The 18,306-nt window shown below is 37.9% G+C and overlaps 3 protein-coding genes across 3 annotated transcripts; 1 reads left to right on the top strand and 2 right to left on the bottom strand.

The window, feature by feature from the left end:
- Nucleotides 1-273: 273 nt before the first annotated feature.
- On the bottom strand, nt 274-1,193 carry LOC147489942 (Putative membrane lipoprotein). The gene has a single exon (XM_086569938.1). The coding sequence runs from the start codon at nt 1,140-1,142 to the stop codon at nt 519-521; it is 624 nt and encodes a 207-aa protein (XP_086426064.1). The 5' UTR covers nt 1,143-1,193; the 3' UTR covers nt 274-518.
- Nucleotides 1,194-8,683: 7,490 nt separating this feature from the next.
- LOC147489941 (protein MAINTENANCE OF MERISTEMS-like) lies at nt 8,684-10,994 on the top strand. The gene is made up of 4 exons (XM_086573247.1): nt 8,684-8,850; nt 8,939-9,675; nt 9,757-9,924; nt 10,020-10,994. Exons 2-3 carry the CDS (start codon nt 9,295-9,297, stop codon nt 9,760-9,762), a joined length of 387 nt encoding a protein of 128 aa, XP_086429373.1. The 5' UTR covers nt 8,684-8,850; nt 8,939-9,294; the 3' UTR covers nt 9,763-9,924; nt 10,020-10,994.
- A 3,719-nt stretch (nt 10,995-14,713) lies between these two features.
- Nucleotides 14,714-16,076, bottom strand: LOC147489940 (uncharacterized). The gene is made up of 3 exons (XM_086574775.1): nt 15,645-16,076; nt 15,376-15,496; nt 14,714-15,180 (listed from the first exon to the last, which is right to left on the bottom strand). Exons 1-3 carry the CDS (start codon nt 16,074-16,076, stop codon nt 14,714-14,716), a joined length of 1,020 nt encoding a protein of 339 aa, XP_086430901.1.
- Between the last annotated feature and the right edge of the window lie 2,230 nt (nt 16,077-18,306).

The following is an 18,306-nucleotide window of genomic DNA, read 5'->3' as shown; positions in this document are numbered from 1 at the left end:
GTTGTCCATCCAAGTATTGCCTCTGTGCCAGAATTGTCCAAGTAAATTTGGATGTCAGTACTAGTGTAATTTCTCAATTTTGTTTAATTTTGCTGCGACTATACATCTAAGGTTGCCTGACAACAATAATTGATCTATCTGCAATGCTGTTGTTCTGAACCTTGGATGCAGTATAAGGCAGAGGCGTAGAGCTCAGTCACAAAGTTCTCCGGATATAGCAGTTTAGGCAAATGTGGATTGCTGAGTAGATTGAAATAAATTGATGGAAAAAGATTTCCGAAAGTAAGAATGTTTCATTCCACAAAAACAGCACATAACATTACGTATGACCAAATTCATAGAAATTAATTTCCAGTGTCATGGAAAGCCGTCAAACTTGGGATAGCAGAAATTACTAAAGTTGCCCAAACAAAGGATTTTGTGAAAATATTTCTAGTGGCCACCCCAATAGTGACCTCAAAATAAGAACAGTAACCAACACACTTCATTACATTTGTCATTTTTGAACACTCCATCCTTTAGCCTTCAAATTCAGTTTTGGTCCACTTCCCATACTTGTTCTTCATTTTTTCATCAAACTCCTTGGCTCTAACTTCTGCAATTTTTGCTGCATTTGCCATTGATTCTTCTTGAACTCTGGCCATATTACGGCTTCTCTTCTTTGCTGTTTCTTCCCTCTCAAATTCCAACCCTTCGAACTCTTTCACCCAACAAGTATGTACAGCACAAGTTAATATCAATATAGCGAATTGCATCATTAACATTCCCATCAAGGCTCCACACTCCACTCTGACCAATGCCCTAGCTTCTTTAGGATCTCGTGGCGAATTTAGCAACCGTAAACTTGGATTCTCTTTAGTGAATAAAGCCAAGACACCGAGCACTTGGCCGACTACAGAAGCAAGGATAAGTGAAACATGAGTTATGAAGCATAGGTGTGTAATCTGGGAACAAAATCCCACTACTGAAGATAGAAGTGACATGCCAGAGACCACATAGAGTGCCCAACCAAGGGACCTTGGAGGGTTTTTAAGCAGGAATGTGGGTGCAAAAGAGGCAAAAGAAAGGACGAAAAGTATAAAATTGAGAAACATGAGGAGGAGAGCTGGAAAGGAAGAGGAGCTTCTACGCTTATAGGCCATTTCGGACTTTGGATGTCTTTGTTATAAAATTTTGTGTTTGAAGGTGAGAGTGGAGAACTGAAATTTATAGTGAGAAATTGTTTTGGCCGTTGGCATATACATAACGGCTAGTTCTGGAACAATGAGGAGGGGACACTCACTCCTTTAGTCCTTTTCATCTTTTAATAAATCAATGGGGATTGTGCTCATAAGTCATATCATTGCTTTTGTGGCTGTATTAAAGAGCGGATTTTGAGAATCTCATATTCTCATCGCTTTTATTTTGAAATTTGAAACTTAATGGAGGGAGGTTAGGCAAATGACGTATAATCGTCCTAGGGCAAGGCAAGTACACATCCAGGTATAGTTTCGGATGATTAGACAAATGCCGACTGGAAATGTTCAATTGCACTGGGAATGAAATTCAATAGCAACATTCATGAGTACACTGGAAAATCCCATTGCAACATGGTTAGACGGGGCTATTTGTTTTTTTTGGGTTAAGTTATAAGAGGGTCTTATAAGATGGTCTTATAAAGTGGTTTGTTTTTAATTTTAAGTTTATTTTAAGTTCAGTCTTATAAAGACTTGAAAATAGAAAAAACAAATACATGACATCTTATAGATGGTTATTTGACAAATATAACCCTACTTTACATCACATTTAACTTGAATATATTAATTTGAAATAAACGTATAGTTTGATTTTCGGTTTCAAATCAATTTTGATAATTAGAATATCAATTTTAGGAAACTACCTTAATTGGCGGTGGTAGTGGTAGTGGTCTTAATAACACGGTGGTGGTGGTAGTGGAGGTGATGATATTGGTTTTAATAGCATGGTGATGGTGATGGTAGTAGAAGTGGTGGATGTCTTAATAGCACGGTGGTGGTGGTGGTGATAGTTTTAATAGTATGGTGGTGGTGGTAGTGGAGGTGATGATATTGGTCTTAATAGTACGGTGGTAGTGGTGGTGGTGGTGGTGGTTTTAATAAAGACAATGATGGTGATAGTCTTATAGTTCTTAATGGTAGTGGTGGTGGAGGTAATAATGGTGGTGGTAATGGTGGTGGTGGTGTGGTGGTGGTGATGGTGGTGGTGGTGGTGGTGGTAGTGGTGTGGTTAGGATAATGGAGTTATTTGGAAAATAAGATAATGAAAATGGAAGAAAGAGATAAATGAGGCTAGGGGTATATGGACGAGGGTGTTTGAGTCATTTTTCAAGTTATAAGACTTATAGAATTGAACTAAATCTAATTTTGGTACTTATAGAATTGGAGTCTCTTATAAGACATTTCTAATAGAATGCCTCTTATAAGAGGCAAAAAACAAACCAAATAAATGTCTAAAATCACTGGGCCACATCTTATAATAGGCAAAAACAAATGGCCCCTAAAAATTGAACTGTCGGACTGAAGAGCACTATGGTTGGAAAGTGCCAAAGCACAATGTAAAATGTACGAAATACACCAAAGTACCAAACACTACCATGTTAGCAAAGGGCTCATTTTTAACAAGTTCACACACTCAAAGCCCAACAAAGAAGCATACTTCAAAGTCTAATATAAACTCACCCAGGCCTTTATTGGGGTAATACCTATGTTGCACGGATGCCGACATTGACTCGTTGACTCCGGTTATATCTAAAAAAAAGTATAATGCAGATATGGCAAATGACACGGAAATTAATTAATATTTATAATTTTATTTTATATAAATAGAACATTAAAAACTAAATTAAATGTATCAACATTCATAAATTTAAAACTATTCAAGATAAATAGCCACAAAATTAAATTTAATATTTTCTAATCAAATTTTAAAAACATGTCATAAGTTTTACCAAAATAAAAACTTGAAAAATTGAGTTTTCTAACATTATTTTGATTTATTTTATATTTTTTTGAATCAAAATCCGCATCCTGACCATATTGACCGTGTTCTAATTGCGTCTTGACCCATGTCCGGTTTAGAACTTCATTCCCCAATAAGGCTTAATATGATAATCTATGTTGAATAAATTTTCTTCATTCCCCAATAGGGCTTAATATGATAATCTATGTTGAATAAATTTTCTTCCGAGTTGAAACTCCCCTGTTTTGATAAGAGAGGGAGAACGAGGGAAGGAAAGAAGAAAAGAGTTGGGTTTGAGGTTTGAGAATTATTTGAAAAGTGGCGTAAGATAAAGGAGGGATGAAACCAGTGGGTGGGTTGACAAGAAATTTATGAGGAGAAGTTTGGACTTTTAAGACAACCGGGGTACAAGTACTAAGTGAAGTCACCCGCACGTTTGCACAACATTTGCAACCCAACTTAAAGTCTATATGGACTTATTGGTCGGAGTCGGATAGTTCCACCAATTTGTTCGCCCTCATTTAGACCAGAAAAGAGACAATAGTTAATAACTGTGAACCCACTCGAGTCCAATAGATCTTATTAATGTTGGTGTACCACCACTGATTCCAATCCATTACAGATATACTGAGATACAGATACTATCAATTTCAGATAACAGTTTATTTTGCAGACTCAAATCACTTAATATGGTAATACACACTAATACTTGAGTAGGAATGTGAGTTACCAAAAAGTGAGACATTAGAGATTAATAAATTATAAATATGTCCAAATACGGAAATTGGTGTCTTAAATGCCAGTTTCATTAGGGTGGTCTTAGACATACCCAACAAAAACACTCCCAACTAACATAAATTTTTGTCATACCCCAATAACTGCCTAAATCCAATAATATCTCCCAAATAAATTTGGGGTATTTCCAATATAGGCAGAAGATTAAAAATAAAATGAAAAAATAAAATAACACACGTATGTTTTGGTACCCGTTTTTCCATTTTTGTTAGGGAAAGTTTCTTTACGCCCATTCTTCTTCCCCCGCTCTATCTTCTACAAAAAAAAAAAAAAAAAAAAAAAAAAAAAATCCCTCTTTCGAGCATTGCAAACACAATGGAAGTACACACGTATATATAAAAAGTCTTAGTCTAAAGCCAAGCATGCTAATAGCCCTAGACCTATTTTAATATACCTAATCATTAGCCAAGTCAAAGATCAAACTTGGTCAACTAGTCAAAGTCAATTTTGGTCAACAACAGTCAACCTGCCAAAGGTCAACAACAATCAACCAGTCCTAAACTCATCTAACAAAAAAAAACCAAAGATTAAGGCCCAAATTCTTTAGCCTTTCCCAAGCCCAATCTAAATAAACTTAAGCCCATATGTGAAATCTAAAATAAAACATTGAAGCCCACAAATCTGATTTCGGCCCAAGCTGAAACCCAACTAAAAGAATTGGTCTTTTCTTCTTTCTCACCAGCGCACCACCTCCACCGATCAGCCACCCCAAACCTCCATTCGCCACCACTACAAACCGTTCGGTTTTCACCCTCTACGAAAACCCAACTCTCTGCCAATAACAATTTTTAATTCCCTCACTCCTTAAAAACTCGATCTCAATCTCCATTAATGAATTTCAAAGCTTCACATCAACCCAAAGATTAACAATTGTTACTACCACATCCACACATATAAAACAAAGTATAGTTAAAAAAATCAAACCATCAAAAATCATAGTCTAAAAGTTTATGGACTCAAGTTTCTGACCTATAGCTATTACTGAACCTTTCCTAAGAAACCCAAGCTGCTCACAATAAAACTAGCTAAATACTGCAAGCCAATTCTATTCGGCTTTATACCTTACCCATCCAACATATATATGAAAAGGTAACTTGTGCCAATAGCTAAACCAAAAACAAAGGAACTCAAATATCAAGTCGATGTAAGTATCAGTTCAAAGTAATGAACATTTGCATATCACCGTCTACTTCAGGAGCTTTGTGTTAGTGACTCAAAATATGCGATATGCCTTTGGGTCAAATTAAATATATCAAGGTTCCACGAAAATCAAAGAATTAGATTACTAACCAGAAGAATATATGCTAATCAATCAACTAAAATCTTAAAATAAAAAGGCTCAGACTACTCACTCGTAATACTCTCATTCTATCCGTTGATATCAGCTATTAGTAAATCTCCAACAAGAAGCCTCTCTTCTCCTTTATGTGAAAACTTTTTTTTTTTTTTTTTTTTTTTTTTTTTTTTTTTTTTTTAAGTGGAAATTTTATTGATACTGATAAAGAATTTTACAAATAATTAGGACAAGCGTGCAACAAGTCACAACCCAAGTCCTTTCCTCAATAGCAAATCCTATTCTTCTAAAACAAACTCGTTAGAGCCACCGGTGTCATAACATTATCGTCCATAACTTCTCAAGTCTCTTGAAGCTCAATGACTGTTGTTCCAAGAAACCAAAAGTGTCGAAACTAAACGGAATGAAACAATGCTGGTTAGCCGTGCAAGCTTCCTCATGCTTCTCCATCTTCCCTGTCGCTGCTCTCTTTAGCCCCCCCAAAGACTCCATTCCCAAGCCCTACCAACGGAGAGGCTCCATAGATTACATCAACACATGCATGTCTCCCTCGGACCAACCATATCAATATATCCGCAGGTCGGCGTGGATCTTCCCTTATTCGGATCAATGAGAAAATTCACAGAGCCTCCTTCTTCACTTGTACCCCACCCTCCAAAATGCATCACATAAAATATCTCGACATGATCATGTCGGTATTTGAAACCTGAAAATATCTACAAGCAGTCGCATGGTCTCCAAAAGCATCTAGTCTACTCTTTTTGCAAACGGGGCATAGACCACCATCGAGTACAAAGGAATCATGAGACGGTACCGAGAATAGAACGATACTCCAATCGACGACATATATGCCGTCCAAGTCCCTCCATCGAATAGCAAGTAGGAAGTCCTTTATGCGTTGTTCTCGACCGCAAGCATCCAATGACCGCTTCATGAAAGCGATAACACAAACTCCCTCTCAAGACCAACAACAATCTTACTATATAACGCTTCCGCCAAAACTTTTTGTGGTTTTGAGGGGACGGTAGCATTCCCAGCCATAGAAGACAAAGACTCATTGCACTGCTAGCAACATCAAGAATCTCATCCAAAGGCACTGGCCCACAACTCCTAAGAATGTGGTTTTGAAGCTCAGACGTCTGACAACGGGAGGCCACAAAAGCAAAAGTAGAGACATCAGTGGCACAATAAATACCTAACCCACCCAGACGTAATGGGAGTGTCGATAAACGCCACTGCAAATCACCGAAGTTAGGACCATCAGAAACCACAATACCCTGGAGAACACTGCGGAGATGCCGATCAAACGTCTTAGCTGCCTCTCTAAAAAGGGATGGTGGACAAGTACGAATCGCAAATACCAACTTAGAGATCCCAGCACAAGCACGTAAGAGAGCTAACTCACACTGTGGATCGTCTAATATAGCTAAATGGTCCATCAAAGTCACAACCTTTTCAACACGCTTGCAAGCAAGGCCCCTGACAAAGGATGGATCAGTGCTGACTGCACCTCCAAGCAACCTGACTCCCTGCTGAGGACGGGACAAATCTGAAGGAAAGAGACCAGGGGTGGAGCGATGTGGATCCAATGATGGCCAAAATAGCTCAGTTTTAGCCACATTAAGAACCTGCCCATAAGAAGGTCATTCTTTTTGAATCATACTCAAAGCTATCGCCACCTATTCTATATCTCCAATCAGAGTCCCATCATCTAGATACCAAGCATGTAGTAACAACTGACAACTGGACTGGATCCGCAGAATCAGGGGATGCAACACCATTGCAAATAGAAGGGGACCCAAAGGGTCGCCTTGCTGGACCCCAGTAGCAGACCATATGTAGCTATCCCCCATATATAACCTCGCAGGTTAACAATACAAGTACTCAACCCAAGGGGAAATAGCTGGGCAATGGATACGAACCTCTCTCAACATAATAGTCCGATCAACCATGTTAAAAGCATTCTGATGGTTTTTTTTTTTTTTTTTTAATAATGTTATGTTTGATTCAATTCTTTTGAATTCTAGACACCCATTTTGTTATATGTTTTAAGCTACTTGTTTCGGCTTCATATAATTATAATTATGTAGTTGTTTTGTGCATATTTAGTGTCTGGTAGGGCTGGTCATCGAGTCGAGCTATTCGTGAGTAATTCGAGCTCAGCTCGTTGAAGGCTCGACTCAAACTCGTTCACACAAAAGTATGAGTCGAGCTTAAGCTTAATTTAAAGCTCATTCTAGATAGCGAGTAGCTTGCGAGTTACTCGCGAGCTACTCGAGTCGAGCTCGAGCTTGAGTAGCTCATGAGCTACTCGTTTTATAAGCCCATACGTAGTATATAATTTATAATTTATATGACATTTTATACTTTATACCCAACTATAATTTACAATTTATACTAGTTTTAATATTTTATATACATTTTTTTCGAGTTTGAGCTTGAGTTCGAGTTCAAACGAGCATAACTGAACTCGAGTTTGAACCTGAGCTCGAGCTCGAAGTATAAAATGAGTCGAGCTGAGCCGAGCTCGAGCTATTAGTATAACTAGGCGAGTCGAGCTTGAGCTTCAATATGAAGCTCGAATGTGAGTTCGAGTCGAGTTGAGCTCTGCATGTGCGAGTCGAGCTCGAGTATAGCAAAACTCGACTCGGGTAGGTCGATGACCAGCCCTAGTGTCTGGAATATTTGGTTTTGCTCAAAGAATCATCTTGGCAAAACACAATAAAACCTTACATCAAGAAGCTAGTGCTTTTTATAAAGAAATGATCCAAAACGGTCTGTTTCCTGATAACTTCACATTCCCATCATTGTTTAAATCATCTTGTGGGAATTTGAGTGTAGGGAAACAGTTGCATTCTCATTGTGTGAAATTTGGCTTGTATTTGGATTCTTATATACATAATACATTAATGTATATGTATTCTAATTGTGGGAGTTTGGTTTCGGCTAGTACACTTTTTGATAAAATGGTTGAGAAAACTGTAGTTTCTTAGGCAACTATGATTGGTGCTTATGCACAATGGGGTTCTGCTAGTGAAGCATTTGAGTTGTTTCAAAGGATGGAATATGAGAGTGTAAAGCCTAATGAGGTTACTTTGCTTGTTAGTATTAGAAGTTGTGCATTTGCTTGTTAATAAACAATTTGAATTACTTGAATGTTTTATTTTTTAACTCCTATTTATTTTGTAGCAATGCCTCGAACAAAGAATGTGAATGTGAAGAATGTAGCAAAAATTGTTTTCACGGGTGCTAAGAAGTTGTTAGGTGGGGAGAGTAGTAGTTCGGGTCGCGAGGAGCCTGAGAAAAAGAGAGAAAGGGCAACAACCACCTCGGCATCAGTCCGTAGAGGGGATTGGAAAGCTGATGATCCTAGTAATATAGTAAGTGGTGTAGAGTTAGAAAATCAAAAGAGAAGAAAGCGGACAGTTCTGAGTGATGTAGATGTAGATGTATATTTAGATTTAGATTTAGATGAACATGTAGATGTAGATGACGTAAATATAGATCGTGGGAAGAGTGTAGTTGTAGGTGATGGTGAAGAAGATAATAGTGAAGAAGATGACGAAGGGGGTGTTGATGATGCAGAAGAGGAGGACGCGGAGGATGAGGAGGAGGAGGAGGAGGATGACGAGGAAGTCCCTGAAGCTGTACCTCCAGTGAATATTGTGAGAAAGTCTAACAATGACTTGGAGTTCCAGAGAGGTGTTTATGGAGGTGGCCCTCGTGTGTCACATCTGTTGTATGACTATGCGGTGCACGTGGCTCGCGATGTTTGGGAGGGGCAGGTAATATTATCATATAGTGTCTATTAGTATTTAAATTTTGTTTATGAAACCTTGTGCATACATTAATACTAAGTTTTTGTTGTTTTAGGCGGAGCGAGGGGTGTTGAAGTGCCATGGGCACCTAAACAAGTTGGTATAATGGGATATCGTCGGAGAGTGTTCAGACTGTTCTAATTTTCACGAGGAGCTTCAAAGGACCAGCTTATGTGCTCTGGTCTTAGGTGTATACAGGCATCAGGATCCTGTGTTGGTCTTTGCGTTTGTGGAGAGGTGGCATCCAGAGGCCAACACGTTTCATATGCCATGGGGCGAGATGACAATCACATTTGACGATGTTTCCCAACTCTTAGGAGTTCCGATCAAAGGCAAAGCAGTGACTCTGGGGACACTGATTCGACCCTGGAACAGACAAAAAGACTCCTCCACAAAGATCTTGGCATACCCATGGATAAGATAGATGCGGAGATGAAAGCCAATAAGTTCACTTCCAAAGTTAGGATGGATTTCTTGATGAAGCAGTTTGCTGGGAAGGTAACGAATGAAGATTTATGTGATGAAAATGGGGTTGTTGTGAATAAGGCGTCAACAAAAAAAGAGTTACAGTTTGCTGTGAGAGCTTATCTGTTATTTTTCTTTAGATGTACCGCCTTCACCGACACATATGGAACTACAGTTCCCATTTGTTATCTGAGACTGCTTTCGAAATTTGCCGAGATCAGAGACTACGCGTGGGGTGCATCCTTACTGGCTTACTTGTACAGGGGTCTTGGGACTGCCACAAGTGCCAAGGTGAAGGGTGTTTCAGGCTATTTCACTCTCCTACAGGTATTAGTTTTTATGTTTTTCTTTTCAATGTCAATTTTATCTATCTATTACAATATTAACTGGGTGTCTATATTAATTTAGGCATAGATTTATGAGTACTTCCCGGTGTTCAGGCCATTCCCAAATGAGGACTATCAGTTGAGCATGGCGCGTGCTCATAGGTACTCAGTTACCCAGTCTTTTTATGCTAGCACAACAGCTGCATTGAAGCATACTCGAGCCACCATTGACAATATGACTTGTACCGATGTAAGTATTTTTGTATGTAAATAGTTTTATTTATTAATTGATATTATTAGTATGTGGTTAATGATTAATTTTCCCGATCATATGTTATTTGACAGGTTGATTGGTATCCCTATGTTGAAGTCCTAGCTACACGACCGGTAGATGAAATAACATTTTTCGAGGGATTTATATGCTTTCTTGATAATGTCGAGCAGTACAATGTTTCAAGGGTTGTGCGTCAGTTGGGTCATATGCAGTTTGTACCCTCAGATCCCCCAAGACCAAAGACCTCGATGCGAACTACTTTCGGACGCGGGTACGATGTGAAATTTAATATTGTGTCTTCTTACTAATGTAGTTTTTCATTTTAATTTTGACAACACCCCGTCATCGATGAAATTTCTCGCTTGCTCAATCAAGGCCTGCAATTGGGTGAGACTACGATTCCAGACGAACTACGATTCCAGACGATGCACGGAACGAGTTCATGGAGGCATACAATTTGACCCGATGCAAGTTCATTGGCGGACGATATCGTTAAGGAGCATTGGATTTAGCAATGTTGAGTTTGGTTAGTTCACTTTACAAACTTTTGTTTTGCTGGAGCTTTGTTGGAAGATAGAGGCAGTCTTGTTGGAAGTCTTGTTGGAAGTGTGTTATAGAGGCAGTCTTTTGATGAATGTTTATTTACATCCTTGGTTTGTCTTGTACTAGTGTTTATGTAGAACCTTCTGGGATATTGTAATGAATTAAATTCTAATTTGGTTGGCAAGTCTTTCTGGGGCAATGTCTTGAAATTTAGTGTGTTTTAGTACTATTATTTGTATTGCAACAGATGTGAAATTTCTGCATCGGAAATGTGATAGTTTATTATCAAAACCTCCATATATTTCTGATATGTTGTTTAAGTTGTTTCCTGTTTTAACAAGTATTGAAAAGCTTATTATATGCAGGTGACAAAGAAAGGGGTGTTTGTTACATGGTTGTAATGTGGAGAAGCAAAGCTTTATGTTACTGAATTATGACTTCTTCTTCTTTAGAGGGTAAGTCCCTTCCCTTTTCCTTTTTAGGATTGATTGGTGTTTTTTTTGTTGTTTGGGTTTTGTTTAGTTGTGGAAATTGAATCTGTGTTGGGATAATGTGTGTGGTTGGAGAAGAAACGTTTGAAGCTTTGGATGATTCTCATTATTTCTTTTCGCTTCGCTTTCTGTCACATAGTGGTAGTGATGACGATGTAGAGGGGCATGAAGTGGATTTGTTGAATTATGGGGTCACATTTGCGTCGAAAGGGCAGGAGAGTTTATTGAAGGAAATGGATAATGTGTTGGGATATTATAGTAGTTTTTCTGTATAGAAGGTTTTTGGAGAAGAACAAGTCTGATGTGTTGGATGTTTCGATGGCGAATGAGATTTCGCCAGCAAAGATGAAAGTTGAGAAGAAGAAGAAGGAGATAATGGAAGAGAGATCAACTACTTATTGGACTACATTGGCTCCGAATGTTGAAGATTATAGTGGGAGTGTTGCCAAGGGGATTGGCGGGCCGGGTCGGGAAGGTTATTAGAGGGATATTATGGTGTGGTGATGTTACTGTTGATAGATTGAAATGGGGCGACGAGTTTTTGAAAAGAAGGATGGAACCTTGTAAGGAGGAGTTTGAAGTTAGTCGTGAAACTTTAAGGAGGATTAAAAGGTTTGAACTTATAATATATTTGTCCAGCATGTGTTATTTGAATTGAAAATTTTATTGCTTAATTAATTTCATTGATTTGCAAATAGGTTTCTGACAAAGATGTCTGAGAAGAACATCTCTTTTGGTACTGACCATTTCTTTTGGACTACACCACTATTCGAAGAAAGTGCGTCAGAATTGAGTTATTAGCTACAACGGGAGAAATTGTCGCGGAAAGAGCGAGAGAAGAAGCAGAAGTGTTGAAAGAAGGTGGAGAAGTTGAAGAGAGATTGATAACTGAGCTGAAACTTGGAGTGAAAGGCTTGAACAAGCCAAAGCTAGGTGCAGGCATGCTATACTTGTTGCTAATTCATTATGATGTGCTTAAATTTTGTAATACAGAACAATAATATTTGGGATTGCATAAAGCATTTTGATGTGCTTATTATAAATGTTACTGTTGTTACACAAGCGCGCCCACTTACAATTTTGTTATATAAGTTGATATGATGCATTGATGCAGATACTATACCACCAGTATAATGCCAACGTTTGTCAACACCAAATTTAGCTCAACTCATATGATCATCAATCAACATCAACAACAAATTTTATGATCATCAATAAATTTAGCTCAACTGATAAATTGCCAAAACACGAAACATATGTTTTTTTGCCTCTTGACCGGTGTGGCCACACCGTTTGGGACTAAGTCCAAACAGTGTGGCCATGCCGTTTGGAATTAGTCCTAAACGACAAGTTCATTTTTATCCAAGTTCACACCAGTCAAGAGGCAAAAAAACAGACAAGTTCACTTTTATCCAAGTTCAAATCCAAACGATATGGCCACACCGTTTGGAATTAGTCCCAAACGGTGTGGCCATGCCGTTTGGGACTAAGTCCAAATGGTGTGGCCATATCGTTTGGATTTGAACTTGGATAAAAAAGGTCCCAAACGGTGTGGCCATGTCGTTTGGGACTAAGTCCAAACGGCGTGGCCACACCGGTCAAGGGGCAAAAAAACAGACAAGTCATTTTTTATCCAAGTTCAAATCCCAAACGACATGGGCACACCGTTTGGGACCTAGTCTAAACGGTGTGGTCACACCGGCAAGTTTTTTAAGTCCATATCCCAAATGGTGTGACCAAGTCGGTTGAGACTCAGTCCAAACAGTGTGGTCATGTCGTTTGGGATTTGAACTTTGACAAAATATGAAGTTCTGTTTTTTGGCCTCTTGACCGGTGTGGCCACACCGTTTGGACTAAGTCCCAAACGGTGTGGCAAAGTCGTTTGGGACTGAAATTTGCCGAACCTCGATTTCTTTTTTTCTTAACTTCCATATTCAATTTCCAACAATTCTAACACTTCCAAATTCAAAACCAAACACATAAAATGGAATTGCATATCATCAAATTCAAGTATTTTGAAATAAAATGGAATCACATACACATAAAATGGAATCGCATAACAAAAGCAACTGGTGATCATTAAGGAACTGGTGTTGTTAGACATTTATAACAAAAGCAAAATATACAATTTATACAAGCATGTCAGACTTTTATAAATCAACCGTAAGTACAATATCTGGTGTTTTACAAAAAAAATCCAAAAGAAATGCCTTAAACCAGACAAGTGCGCGCATCACATGTACCATAATAGCAAAAATCCAAAAGAAATGCCTTAAGCCACTGGAAGGTTGTCCAAAAGCCACTCCCCCCTAAGATCTTCATCATCAAAACTCAAAAAGATTTCACCCATGTTTGGGTTATTTCCAAGGAATGTCATTCCATACTTAAAATTTTCTTTAGACAACTCAAGACCTTTCAAGGCATCATGAACTTTCTGCATCATGCTAGGAGGTCGCTTCAAATTGTCCGCCATTGCCTTAGCAGCTTCTGCAAGATGTTAGAATGTCTTAGCTATCTTCTCGTCATTCACATCTATGCGTGGTTTTTTTTTTTTTTTTGCCCATTCGAATTTTGACGCGGTGATTCTTCTTCCACATTCACTCCGGAGCCTTGGGTAGCATCTCCAGTATTGTCAACATATTCATTTACATTAACGGGGTCATTATCATCAATTTCATCTATTAAATTAAACACACAACATAGTTATTAGCTTAGTAGTATCTTATCACATAAAGGAAAACCACAAATAAAAAAAACATTTCGCTTAACTTACCATCCAATATAGGTATAGCATCAGTATCATGCGCATTAAAGTTTCCACCTCCATTTGCATAATCGTTTCCATATATAAAGTCAAGCATCTCATAGTGTTAAAGCCACTTGGTTTTATAACTTGCTGCGGCTGGGTGGGCCTACAATGATAATGTGATCACTCACTGTAAGTCCTCTAGGAAGCTAGCTTCCCTTTAATGACAAATATATTAAAGCAAAATATATACAAAATGGCTAAATCAAGATCATTTACCTGAATATACCTCTCCCATACATCGGCCTCAGCCTGAATGTACTTAGTTTGATGGTTAAAGGAGAAGCCACTATGGGCTAGCAACTCTGCAGCAACTGTGTAGGCACCCTTTAATGTCCTTAGCCTAGAGCGCACATTCTTCCATTCCACGTTTTGAGAACCAGAATTGGTTATGACACTTGCAACTTGATCTAGAGTATCTTTATTGGAAATATTAGAATTCTGAGAACCCCTCCCTAGAACAGAAATGATGTCAAACAAAGTTCCGACAAGGACCTTGTCCATTCCATCGTTCCAACGTATTTGATGCTTTCCCTAAGGAGCTTCTAGAATTGGCGGAGGTGGGGGTGGAGGACGTGGTGCTTGGCTTCTAGCATTGTTATGTGACATTGTTCTGAATATAATAAACCAAAAGAGATTAATATAATAATCAATGTTCTATATCGACACGAAACCAAAATGTAACAATAAACTTTGTAGTGTAGGACCTGAAACCAAAACAAAGTTAAGATAATCATACACAAATCTAATCAAAGAGTTACTAATATAAGGAAGGCTATAAAGAACCATACTGTCATATAGAATAACAAAAGTCATAAGCCAGAATAATACAAGCATCCCCGAGGCAAAACACATCAATCAACATTATCAAAACAACGACAACAAAAAACATAAAGTTAAACCACTATTGCCAACAACACACTAGTTATTCTTTTCCATTTCGTTCATCTCGACGCTCCCACATGTTCGCCATCAACCCATCTCTCCACGCTGTCCAACCATCACTCGGAGTCATGGTTATCCCCGTATCATCGCCTACTTCTCCATTTCCTTCCTCTTTAATAGTTGCTCTTTCTTCTTCCCATATATCATCATTATTATCAAGCAAAAAGTTATGCAACCCACAACATGCACAAATTATCTTTGCTTGTGTCTGAATGTCATGGTGGGGAGCGTGCCTAAGATACACAAATCTTTTCTTCAACACACCAATTGTCCTTTCAACAACATTCCATAAAGATGAATGACGGAAGTTATACATTTCTTTTGCATTTCGGGCACCGTTGTATCTAGAGTTACGTTGTTGGTCACTAAGATAATATCTTATAGCACGATATGGTGTAAAGAAGTGTGGAACTAGCGGGAACCCAGCATCGGCGAGATAATACTTACCTATGTGAAAAAATTAATTAGAATGATTGCTGAATTTTAATAATACTAAAAAATAGTTGGGATTTGAAATGTTTTAAGGATACTTACCATGTGGTACAGTTAGTTTGTGCCCTGGCCGACTCATTGCATTTCTCAGCAAACGACCATCATGGGCGGAACCCTCTCACCCAGTAAGTACATAGGTGAATCTCATACCAAATGTACATGCCACTAAGACATTCTGAGTAACCTGACCCTTTCGATTACGATACCTAACTTGATCTTGAGGTGGTATGTAACCTTCAAAGTGGGTGCCATCAATTGCACCCACATCATCCTAATTAATATACCATCATCAGTAAAAGAATTACTAATTAACATTATGTGCATTAGATATATAGCTAACAAACCTAGAAAAAATGGTGCCAATGTTTAGGTGGTCCACCACAGTCGGCTGGAGAGTTTTCCATTGTAGCAGGTCGTACCTCATCTCTATGTAGCCTAAGCAGTGCATTTAAGACTTGGTGGAAGTATCGGTTAATTGTTTCAGTTGATCTAAAAAACTGAACTTTGAAATTCCGATTCCTTAAGTCGTGCCCAACCGTGTGTAAGAAAATGGCTACTTGTTCTTCAACCTTAACAGACCAACTATCAACTAACCCATACGCCCGCAATAGAGTGCATAGACGTTCAAATGTGAATATTCTCATTCTCAACTGTTCGTAGCATATACAGTCACTACACTTAAACATTCGCATGAACATAATATTTCTCTGAGCATCCCAATTTCTAATGAGGGCCCTAGGAACTATAAACATTCGCTTATTTCTCCTATACCATTGGTACCACATCATAGCCTGCATGATTGTTAGCATCATGGTAACCGCATCAAACCTACGCTCTTCGTCAGTCGGCATTCTACCTAATTAAATGGACAGTCATGCATGAGACCAATAAGACAAAGCAAAAACATGGAAAACCCCGATTGATAAAAATTTTAAACCCGTCAAGTGTGATTTAAAATATGCAATGGTTGTTAATCTTAAGAAAGTATAAAATAATATTTAGTGGTCAAATAACTATGACAAGTTAAAGAAAATAAAAGATTGAAAAAACAATGATATTGACTGAAACTTTAGTGGTTAAATAACTATGGACAATGTCAACATTTCTATAGCATATTGATAGCAAAAATTTTGTACCATGTTGTATGCCACATTGGCCAGCGTTATGTACATGCTACATATAACATAAAAATTAAGACATCTCGAGTAATCCCGATTAATCCCTGACCGAGTAAACCTACTCGCTACTCGCTCCTCCACCGAGTAGCGGTTTAAAAAATCGCCCGAGTAATCCCGATTAATCCCCGACCGAGTAGACCTACTCGCTACTCGCACCTCCACCGAGTAGCGATTTAACTGCCCAGAGAAATACATTAGTTTTTTTTTTTTTTTTTTTTTTTTGGGTTGAACACAAATAGTTTGTTCTTAACATCCTTGTCGTGCACTGGATGAAAGTCATAACTAATAATTAACCAAAATTCTCACACCCCTATTTCATAATTACACTTAATTAACCAAAGTGGCAAGACCCAAATAAAAAATACTTCAAAATTGAGTCTATGGCCATGCCAAAAGTTCAACATGAACGCCTCTAATTCCTATGGTGTAAACCATGATACCTTGTTTTGATTGTATCATACTATCTAATCTATCATTTAATAGCCCAGGAAATCCCCTTCTTTGGTTCAAATCTATTGTGAAGGTCTCTACAACTTTCCATTTACATATTAGATATTATGCACAAACATAAATATCGTCATTTCGGGAATATACTGGTGGTGTCGACTTTTTTTTCTTTTAGTGCAAACTATGTAAAAAACAAGAACATACATACAAGTTTCATTTCCATCATCTCCAAAGCTTCATTTTCTATGTGCCAAAAGAGAGGAGGAGGGATGAAGGAGAGGAAGAGAGAGGAACGAACCTGTTAAGGAGAGAAAGTGATTTCTTCCTTGAGAAAATCTCAACTCGCTGGATTTTGAAGAAGTTGGGTTGGAGAGATTTTGAAGAAGTTGGGTTGGAGAAGAAGAAGTCGGGTTTTTTTCTTTTGGTGCGGCAAATTATTATTTTTTGGTGGCAAATTCATGTGTTTTTTGGCGTTGCAAAATTTACGCAACTCCCCCCAATGCAAAATTTGTAACGAAAATGGTGGTAAATCAAAGGGTGTGGCAAATCTTTTTTGCATTTGCCACTGGGTTAAAAAGGTATCAAACAGTGGCAAATATGAGATTTTTGCATTTGCCATGATTTGTCACGGTAAATGGGGCTATCAAACACAACCTAAAACTCATATACTACGCATAGCCAAAGGTGGCGAGACTATTTTGAGTCTTTGGTTCATTCGGCACATGTACACAACTATTTCTATATAAATTGAAGGAAGCGAATTTCATTGACAAAACGACTGAAAAAAAGTAAATACCACATTTTTTTTTAATCACTCATAAGGACGGGGTAAATGAAAAGTCAGGTATACTCTTGACGTGAAATAAAAAATAGCTTGGGTAGATGAAAAGTCAAATATATTCCTGACGCGAAATAATAAACAGCCCGGCCCAATCGAAACGACCCGGTGTATTTGGTATCTTCATACCTATGATTGTTCATACCCCAACATAATATATGATAAATAAGAACACATATTGGAGTATGAATATTAATCGTTTATATATATCTATTTGGGGTATGAGCAATCACTGTTCATACTTCAATATGAGCTATGCATAATCACTATTCATGCCTCAACATGAAAAATGAACAATCATTGTTCATACTTCAACATAATGTATGATCAGTAAAAACACCTATAAACGAACATTGATTGAAATATGAATATTAATTTTAGGTATGAACAATTAATGTTCATTCATCAACACTGTTCATAGCTGAAACATGAGTTATGAACGAATATTGATTGTTCATACCTATTTGGAGAACACTGTTCATACCTCAAACATAAGCTATGAACAAATATTGATTGTTCATATATATTCGAGTATCAACTGTTTGTATGAACAATCATTGTTCATATTTCGACATGAGCTATGTACAATCATTATTTATACTTTAACATAATGTATGA

The sequence above is a fragment of the Coptis chinensis genome, chromosome 7 (genome assembly GCF_015680905.1).
Source record: "Coptis chinensis isolate HL-2020 chromosome 7, ASM1568090v1, whole genome shotgun sequence".
Taxonomy (NCBI): Eukaryota; Viridiplantae; Streptophyta; class Magnoliopsida; order Ranunculales; family Ranunculaceae; genus Coptis; species Coptis chinensis.
The sequence above is the reverse complement of the archived record's forward strand: the minus strand, read 5'-3'. Positions and strand labels throughout refer to the sequence as shown.

Excerpts from the sequence above, each read along its gene's own strand:
- LOC147489941 (XM_086573247.1), top strand. The coding sequence starts at position 9,295 with ATGGATAAGATAGATGCGGAGATGAAAGCCAATAAGTTCACTTCCAAA.
- LOC147489942 (XM_086569938.1), bottom strand. The coding sequence starts at position 1,142 with ATGGCCTATAAGCGTAGAAGCTCCTCTTCCTTTCCAGCTCTCCTCCTC.
- LOC147489940 (XM_086574775.1), bottom strand. The coding sequence starts at position 16,076 with ATGCCGACTGACGAAGAGCGTAGGTTTGATGCGGTTACCATGATGCTA. Across the intron at positions 15,497-15,644 it reads TTAGGCTACATAGAGATGAG|GATGATGTGGGTGCAATTGA; the intron begins GTACGACCTGCT and ends TATATTAATTAG. Across the intron at positions 15,181-15,375 it reads CTTAGTGGCATGTACATTTG|GTAAGTATTATCTCGCCGAT; the intron begins GTATGAGATTCA and ends TTTTTCACATAG.